Source organism: Protomyctophum parallelum (assembly GCF_964188405.1).
Source record: "Protomyctophum parallelum genome assembly, chromosome: 4".
NCBI classification, from domain to species: Eukaryota; Metazoa; Chordata; class Actinopteri; order Myctophiformes; family Myctophidae; genus Protomyctophum; species Protomyctophum parallelum.
Genome location: NC_139700.1, coordinates 54,328,888 through 54,338,361, shown reverse-complemented (window position 1 = coordinate 54,338,361; position 9,474 = coordinate 54,328,888). Strand labels below are relative to the sequence as shown.

At 45.2% G+C, this 9,474-nt stretch overlaps 1 protein-coding gene across 2 annotated transcripts; it reads right to left on the bottom strand.

Moving 5' to 3' along the window:
- Positions 1-206: 206 nt before the first annotated feature.
- Positions 207-6,984, bottom strand: LOC310856981 (apoptosis facilitator Bcl-2-like protein 14). 2 transcript variants are annotated; one of them, XM_083762568.1, is made up of 7 exons: positions 6,834-6,984; positions 5,100-5,338; positions 3,516-3,632; positions 2,583-2,641; positions 1,661-1,936; positions 442-461; positions 207-376 (listed from the first exon to the last, which is right to left on the bottom strand). In XM_083762568.1, exons 2-7 carry the CDS (start codon positions 5,314-5,316, stop codon positions 370-372), a joined length of 696 nt encoding a protein of 231 aa, XP_083618694.1. In that variant the 5' UTR covers positions 5,317-5,338; positions 6,834-6,984; the 3' UTR covers positions 207-369. The 2 variants fall into 2 exon arrangements, with proteins under 2 accessions (XP_083618694.1, XP_083618695.1); XM_083762569.1 differs by having other exon boundaries at positions 207-461; positions 5,100-5,157; positions 5,191-5,338; positions 6,834-6,981.
- Between the last annotated feature and the right edge of the window lie 2,490 nt (positions 6,985-9,474).

The window sequence follows — 9,474 nt, the reverse complement described above, 5'->3', positions numbered from 1 at the left end:
TTTAGTTATGAATGGACATTCATGTCTTCTATACATTTATTCCTATGACTATAGAGCAGCATCTTTCTCCTATTTGATCACATAATTTATAGAAGAACTGTTTATCTTTTTCTTTTTTTATGTTATTTAATATTCTGTGTTCCGACCTCACAGAGTGAAGTGAGTCAATTTGAGTCTGGTTGGTTGTGGAAGCAACAGACATGACCTGAACTTATTGTGGAGATGGTGCACATAAAAACATCTCATTACATTCATTTCATTACATTCAAACATTGCACTCATTTTGAAATATTTAGTTTTAGTACCATCATTTGTGTTTGTTGGAATAATGTTCAGCCTCTTCAGAATGTCTGGATGATCCCAGCCGTTTTAATCATAATAATAATAATAATAATGTTCAGCCTCTTCAGAACGTCTGGATGATCCCAGCCGTTTTAATCAACATCTTCAAACACAGAATCCTAGAAAATGACATATTCAGAATTGTCTTATCGGGGTGTACACACACACAACACGCTGGTAGATAACCAGTCCAGTACAACATCAAACCTTTTTTTTTGTTTTTAAAAAATGTGAAAGAAATGTATTCTTCCAATGATTCTATAAGGAGTTGTACAAAAATAAAGCTGGCTAGTTAGTGGCTACAGTATAGCCTGTGTCACAATGTGAAGCGTTGTGAGCTTGTAGATCTGCTTTTCTGCTTTTCAATGAGTGACCTAAACCTAAATCCCATTTAATTGTACTGATGTGAGGAGATGAATAATATAGTGTGGCAGAAAATACCCTGTTTTATGTGGAACGCCCGGGATTCAAAGTTCAAACTCGGGTCTCCCACGTGAAAGTCCAACATCTTAACCACTAGACCAAAGGGACGTCCGTCTGGACCAGGGGGAGATATTAGACCGTCAGGCAGAGGCTCTGAGCCACTCTGTTACACTCACCCCCTTCTGACCTCCTCCCACGGGGAAACCCCATCATTTCCTCTAATAACCTGGCCTGTATTTCACTGTAATGGTAAATAATATCACCTACCAGTGAATCTTTGATCAAAACGGTCATTAAGGATTAAAGCTCATTAAACGCCTGTAACAGACAGCTGAAATGTATAGGCTCTTTTCCCTCAAATGTCATTTTTTCAAGTGTGACTTGGAATAAGAGTTCTCATCGGGCCAGAAAATTAAGGCCCGGCCCTAACTGGGCCCTAACTGATCAGGCCCTAGGCCCGGCCCGGCCCGGCCCGACTAATTAGCATAGATTTTAGGCCCGACCCGGCCCTAAAATGTGCAGAATTTGAGAACTCTACAGAGTAAAAGTGAAACGCCAGTCAGCACCATCTTCATAATAGATGAATACACAAACAGACAGAACAGAACTATTATTTGTATTATTCTAAACAAATTCAATATATATATATTTTTTTCATGGAGCCCCAGGCCCGGCCCGGCCCTACTGATTAGCATACATTTTAGGCCCGGGTCGGGTCGGGTCGGGCCTGGTCGGGTTCGGGCAGAGTTTGAGAACTCTACCTTGGAACTACAGAAGAGACACCACACCCCTAGTTAAGTTGGTCTCTGTTGTATTCGGGGGGGGGGGGGGGGTTCGGGGACATATGAAAAACTTCTAAAATAAGTTGATGTGATCTCATCTCAAGGTCACTCACCCAGCCTCCCTGCTGCTGGACCCAGGCGGAGAGGTGCTGTTGGATGTATTGTGTCCCGAAGACGAGCGCTCTCCTCCTGGGAATGCAGTCCACCGCCGACAGCCTGTGGGTCACCTCGCAGGCCCAGGCGATCTGCTGCTTGTAGCCGGGCACGGCGCCGCGGGCACAGCCCCGGGGGGCCACCAGGCTCTCCAGGATGGAGGTAGTCACGTTCTCAAACAGGCTGTAGCTGAAGGACTGCTGGATCTTTTGCTGCAAGTCCTTGTTCTTCTTGATCTGAGTAAGAGAAGAGACTAGAAGTATTGTACAGTGACGGGAAATGCATGTGAATGGAAGGGGACAGTTAAGACATGTAGGGATGCATACTGTATGGCCCATCCCTTAATAATGAACACAAAGAGGTGGTGGTTGTTCACATTGCCATCGTGAGGTTTTTTGCATACACACACAAGTGCACACAAGCACGCCCACTGCATGTGATTGGGGGTGCCCTTGTGTGTATGCCAGATAAGCACAATTACACACACACACACACACCCCCCCGCTCCTTTCCATCATGCCATAACAGAAGGCGGCATTCAGTCTCCTGAACTTGAACGCAGCATTTTGCGAAAATAGCTGATCTACAAGCTCTCAATGTGTCACAGTGCGATGTGTTGAGAGCTTGTAGATCAGCTATTTTAATCCAAAAGTGTCCTCTTAACGGGATGTCAGCCCCTGCCTCTCACTCTCTCTCTCACACACACACACACACACACACACACACACACACACACACACACACACACACACACACACACACACACACACACACACACACACACACACACACACACACACACACACACACACACACACACACACACACACACACACACACACACACACACACACACACACACACACACACACACACGCCTACCTTCTCATCCAGCTCATCTCCATGTTTCTTAAGCAACTCCACGAGTTCTTTAATGACATCTGCAGAATAAATGCACAGCAATCACATACTGTAATATCCAATATCACAGGTATCAACACTTCAACAAGGCAACGCAGGGCAGGTGACAGGTGTGCATACCGTAGTATACACTAGAATCTATCTAATGTATTCACGATGGAAAGCTACGAGCCATGCAGTTGATCTAGTCTAGTGACTAGATGAACTGCATCTCGTAGCTTTTAATGTTGGCCCTTAAGCTCCCTCTAGTGGATGGATTATGGATACGTTTTCTGACAGGGTGACATACATACACACACACACACACACACACACACTAGGTATTACAATTGTTTTGAATTCACTTGGAAGCTCAACAAAATGTGAATACCTAGTGTTTTTTTGCAGGTAGCTCACATGGGTGTGCAGAACTGACTCACAAATTGTGAGTCAGGAGGACATGATTTTGATCCTAAAGCCGGATTTTCACTGTCACTGCATAACGTTGTGGCTATGGCGAGCGCTGTCATGAGCGCTGTCATGTGTGTTTTTTAAGTGGTGCAACCACTTCCTTAAGTGACTATGTGTGTGGGTGGCTGCCTGCCTGGGTAGCTGGCTGGGTGCGTCTGAGCACGAAAACAGCATGGTTGTTTTTCACCACCTGTGCGTAACCTAACACACACACACACACACACACACACACACACACACACACACACACACACACACACACACACACACACACACACACATATTAACTGGTGATTTCGGGTGTGCCAGTATAGTACAGTGACAGTACAGTACAGTCGGGCCGGCACCCTGGATGCGTTCCTGTGGGTCGAGATTTGGCTATGAAAAGTGTGCCCTGGGACAAAAAAGGCCTGGGACACACGGCCCTATGCGAGTGATACCCACCATCCTCCGTTCCACCATCTGTCTCCAGGTCGTCGTCTTCATGAAGCAGTGTACTATCAGCAATCTGAACCAGGTGTGCTGTTACTCTGTGAACCAGGAGGGTGCTGCCTACAGACGCTTAAACAGAAATACACACAGAAACACACTGTTACTCTGTGAACCAGGAGGGTGCTGCCTACAGAGGCTTAAACAGAAATACACACAGAAACACACTGTTACTCTGTGAACCAGGAGGGTGCTGCCTACAGAGGCTTAAACAGAAATACACACAGAAACACACTGTTACTCTGTGAACCAGGAGGGTGCTGCCTACAGACGCTTAAACAGAAATACACACAGAAACACACTGTTACTCTGTGAACCAGGAGGGTGCTGCCTACAGAGGCTTAAACAGAAATACACACAGAAACACACTGTTACTCTGTGAACCAGGAGGGTGCTGCCTACAGAGGCTTAAACAGAAATACACACAGAAACACACTGTTACTCTGTGAACCAGGAGGGTGCTGCCTACAGACGCTTAAACAGAAATACACACAGAAACACACTGTTACTCTGTGAACCAGGAGGGTGCTGCCTACAGAGGCTTAAACAGAAATACACACAGAAACACACTGTTACTCTGTGAACCAGGAGGGTGCTGCCTACAGAGGCTTAAACAGAAATACACACAGAAACACACTGTTACTCTGTGAACCAGGAGGGTGCTGCCTACAGAGGCTTAAACAGAAATACACACAGAAACACACTGTTACTCTGTGAACCAGGAGGGTGCTGCCTACAGACGCTTAAACAGAAATACACACAGAAACACACTGTTACTCTGTGAACCAGGAGGGTGCTGCCTACAGGCGCTTAAACAGAGACACACACAGAAACACACTGTTACTCTGTGAACCAGGAGGGTGCTGCCTACAGACGCTTAAACAGAAATACACACAGAAACACACTGTTACTCTGTGAACCAGGAGGGTGCTGCCTACAGGCGCTTAAACAGAAATACACACAGAAACACACTGTTACTCTGTGAACCAGGAGGGTGCTGCCTACAGACGCTTAAACAGAAATACACACAGAAACACACTGTTACTCTGTGAACCAGGAGGGTGCTGCCTACAGACGCTTAAACAGAAATACACACAGAAACACACTGTTACTCTGTGAACCAGGAGGGTGCTGCCTACAGACCCTTAAACAGAAATGCACAGAAACAAACCTTCAGCTGCAACATTAATGTACATGGTTAAATATACAGTAACACAACAGGTTGTTCACATTGCTACCATCAGTTTTTCGCACACACACACACATGCCCACTACATGTGAGTGGGCGTGGGTGCGTGCGTTTGTGTGTGTCAGAGAAGCACACACACACACACACACACACACACACACACACACACACTTGAAGTGGTTGTCATGGCATGCCGTTATATTGTTCATGATCATTTCTAATCTGTGAACTTGGTCAAAGTAGATGTCCTTCACAGGTGCAAATAATTTCAAAGTTAAATAGTGCTTTTCATTTTACTAGATCCCGCTTAAATACATTATTGTGTCCCATTTTCTGTTGAAATAACCTACCAGGAACTGCCACTGGTAGGTTCATCTGGAGAAGCTGTCTCATGGGCTTTCTTGAGAACTGAGCATCATTCTGACCTTGAAGGGTCAGGACGTTACGGGACATTACGGGAGACCTCTGTTGTCTCCTCCTGTCGCAGTAGGCCTCCAGCAACCTGTACTCCTCAGATTCCTCCATCGACTCGTCCACACCAGCGCCTCCATTTCCCCAGCTCTCCATTTGACCGGCTGAGACGCACAAACTGTGAAGACACATGGGGTGCGTTCGGAAATGCGCACCGGGAAGGTGGTCAGTTTATTGAGTGTGGTGGGCGGTGACGTCACAGAGTGCGTTCAGTGTGCCTTATTTACGAACGACCACAGCTGTGACCGATTCACACTGGACAACCCCAGCTTCAGGGTAGGGTCGCTCAGTGGACAACCCCAGCTTCAGGGTAGGGTCGCTCAGTGGACAACCCCAGCTTCAGGGTAGGGTCGCTCAGTGCGGGGACTCGGCACAGCCGGTGCGCCGCACACTGGATTTTCGAACGACAACACACAGAGTGCACTGAATAAACGAACGACAAGAGAGCACACCAGTGCGTTCAGGGCGCATTTCCGAACGCACCCCATTTCCAAGAGAGAATGCAAACACGTTATAATTAATAACATGTTGCTCTGACAAAGAAAATGTGCTTGTAGGGCCTAGATTCCAGCAAATGAAGGTTTTGGTTCGTTCAATGAATTGAACAAATTAATTCATAGACTCCTCACAAATGGAATTGCATGAGTATACCTTATAAAACGTGCACATTTGAAGTATTTTGAATGATGACACTGTAGGCATACAACCCAATGCAATGGCCTGAGCCACCTGACTGTGACATCCTTGAAACCTACTACAACCCTAAACAATCTCTGGAAAAGATATGTAAAAATATAGTCATACACATACTGTAAGTAAGTAAGTCTTATACTATAGCCTTACTTATAGGCCTATATAGACTGAGTCAGATAATATATTACAATAATAGCCTATATTGATCGGTCTATACTACTGTGATTGTCATAAGTCTACATTATGTAATTGGTTTCACTTTCAACATAATAGTGTAGGCCAGGATTTGGTTTCACTTTGGTGTATTTCACTCTAAGGTAGTACTCAACGTGTAGTATGTACTCTAATGTACTCTAATGATGGGCTATATATATATTAGGCAAAAATAGCCTATAAGTAAACATAATATTCTAGAGTGGAATGTAGGTTGTCAAAAGGAACACTACGCTGTCCATGCGTATTTAACTCTGCAAGAAACATTATCAGACCTCGTCCATATCCATATGCTAGATATTGTTTAGCCCTGGAACATGACTGCCATGAATACGAGAGTCATGAACCATGGCTAGATATTGTTATGATGACGATTGCTCATTTGCCTGTGTACAAACGTTAAAAAGGCACATGTATATCGCAATAGCATGACGCAAATTATATAGGGATTTAAAAAAAAACAGTAGAGAAAACGATGTATATATGCTTACACAAACAACCGAGAACACCGACATTTGACTATTAGCATTTACTGTACAGGCTAAAGCAAGTTATGCAAACCACCAGGAGGTACATATAGTACACACAAACCCACACGAGATCAAGTCAGAGCAAACAGTCTGCATGACATGAGAGAGCAGCTGAGAGCACTATAGCTGCGCCCTGAACGTCAACTTGACCGTAAAACGTCTAGAATAGATACTCACTTTATTATTTGTAACTGTAACACTGCTCAACCGGGTCACCATTTACTGTAGCCTATGTGTCGTCTTCCATTATGGCTTATGTTGGCTTCGGGGAACTATAACTAACAACAGTTGAAACTTAAGTTTTAACTTCCCCCTTCCCTATACCTTCCCTTCCGCTTGACAGAGTGTAGCCTACTACGCGTGCAGTCTACGCCAGTGCATGGTTCCCAAAGTGTGGTCCGGGGACCCCCAGGGGTCCCTGAGGGAGTTCCAGGGGGTCCCTAGCTAAATGATAGTTTGGAACCAAATGGACCCTTATGGGTCTGTAACTCTGAGTCTCAGAGTTACATTATCGTTCCTTTTACAATATATACTGGGGCCCAGTATGAATGAATGGGGTCTCAGAGATAGAAATGCCATTAATTGGGGGGTCCGTACTGCGTGTAGACTATAATGCATGTCAAACTGGGGCTCCTTGAAATGAAAATGGTTGAAAATCACTGCTTAAAAATCTTCTCTTATGGGGGGGGTCCCTGGCATATCTCTTCAAATGGGGTGCTAATTATAGTGTCATTTTGGGGGTTCTTGACCACCGTTCTACACCTACTGCCACCGCCACCGTGACATAGCCTACAGATTGATACAGTAATCTAATATTCTCCCTTTTGATTTGAAGAACCCCCATTTCATGCGAGTCAAATGCCATGGACAATCATTGACACTGTTCTGTTAAAGCATAATGACATTCTCATATTGATTGCCTTATATAGAATGTTAAATGTTAATGTATATAATGTCACATATAAACCCCTATAAAATGTGCAATGCCGACAGCCGGTCAGCAAGTGGATTCATGAATGTATATGTAAATAGATAATATTTTAGGCCAATAAAAAAAGACTTTAAAAAAGGCACTTTAAACAAAAATAAGCCTGTTGACTGCCGGACTAGGCAAAATGTCCAGACCACACTGTTGTCATGAATTTGCCCGCAAATCTTTTTTTCCGGGGAGATTTACATGATGGAAGTTGTTTGAAAAACACCCTGTATACTAGTCCACTGGACCATCACTGCACACAGGCGTACATGCAAACTCCATCCGGGAGTACATCTCTGACAAACATACAGGCTGAAAAGGGGAGGCAAGTCACACATTCAATACTTCATAGACCTCGCAGTCTCAACCACCACCCATCCGTCTTCCTCTTGTCTCAAATTTAAGGTCAGTTCAAACTCTGCTTTTTTCTGTCTGTACCTCTATTGTCTGTTACAGGTTAATCGAGTATTATGATGAACCAGAACCAATAGGCTAAACAGCTGGCAACATGATCATCTATACTATTTCTTAACTTAATTTGATTGACTACATTTAGCAGGTTGTCTGTGTGTGCGTATGTGCGTGTGCAGGTGGGTGCGTGTGCGACTGTGCGTGCGTGTGTTTGTGTATACTTCATACATGTTGATGTACTCATATGTATGCCCATCTGACCCACAGTGAAACAGTCACTCTTCACAGCAAAGAACCCTGCATTACCAGAGAAGAATCACAATGGATGACAACAGTACATTGTCTTATGTGAACAGCAATGGCAGCAGCAAAGCTTTTGACTTTTTTGACTTTGACTTGGATCACAACAGTACATTGTCTAATGTGAACAGCAATGGCAGCAGCAATTTCTTTGACTTTGACTTGGATGACAACAGTACATTGTCTTATGTGAACAGCAATAGCAGCAGCTATTTTTTTTACTTTATGGACTTTTCTTGGACAGAAGAGATCATGTACCAGTGTCACTTACACGGTGGCTCAATGATTTTGTTCAGTATCAAAATCGTCATACTGGTGACCGGCCTTCCGGCCAACGCAGCCTTGACGTGGATGCTGTTCAGCAGCAAGCGAGCTCTGTCCGCCTCCGAGCTACTCGGGGTCAACCTCTCCATTCTGGACATACTCTTTTGTCTCTGCTTGCCTCTGGGCATCTATGAGGCCATGCATGGGCTCGCTACAGAGGCTGCAGCCATTCTGGAAGCCCTCTCTGCCCTCAATTTATTTGGCTGCCCGTTGTTGTTAACGTTCATGTGCATTGAGCGTTATTTGGCCGCGGCCCGCCCCGTTGCGTACATGAGGCTCGGTAAATGGGAGTACCGTGCTGTACTGTGTGCTTGTGGCTGGGTTCTCACCCTCGTTGTGGCACTACTGGCCTATTTCTTTGGGTTGTTGTCAATGACTCTATACTTGGCCCTCGCTACCTCTCTGATGTTCGGGCTCATGCTGCTGAGTATGACGGGTATCGTGCGGGTTCTGTGCCAAAGTGGGCCAAGCGAGGTCTCCGGATCCCATCACGTGCCTCTGAAAAGAAGGGCCGTGAATAACGTCCTGGCTGTCATGGTGCCGTCGTTTGTGGCGTATGCACCGCTTGTGGGCATGCTTCCGTTCATGGCCGTGATAAAGTCCCAGAAGGTGGCAGCCAGTGTCCAACAATGCAATGTCCTGCAGGTGCTCCTGGCTTTCCCAAACTTTGGCCTGTACATCGGGCCCATGTTCTATCTGTCTCGGTTCAGACAGGCAGCCTGCAGGAAGGCTGTTAATAAAGAACAAACCCAAAACACTAAAATGCAGGCAGAATAGTAGTAATATGTTACCCTGTGTGACTCTAGT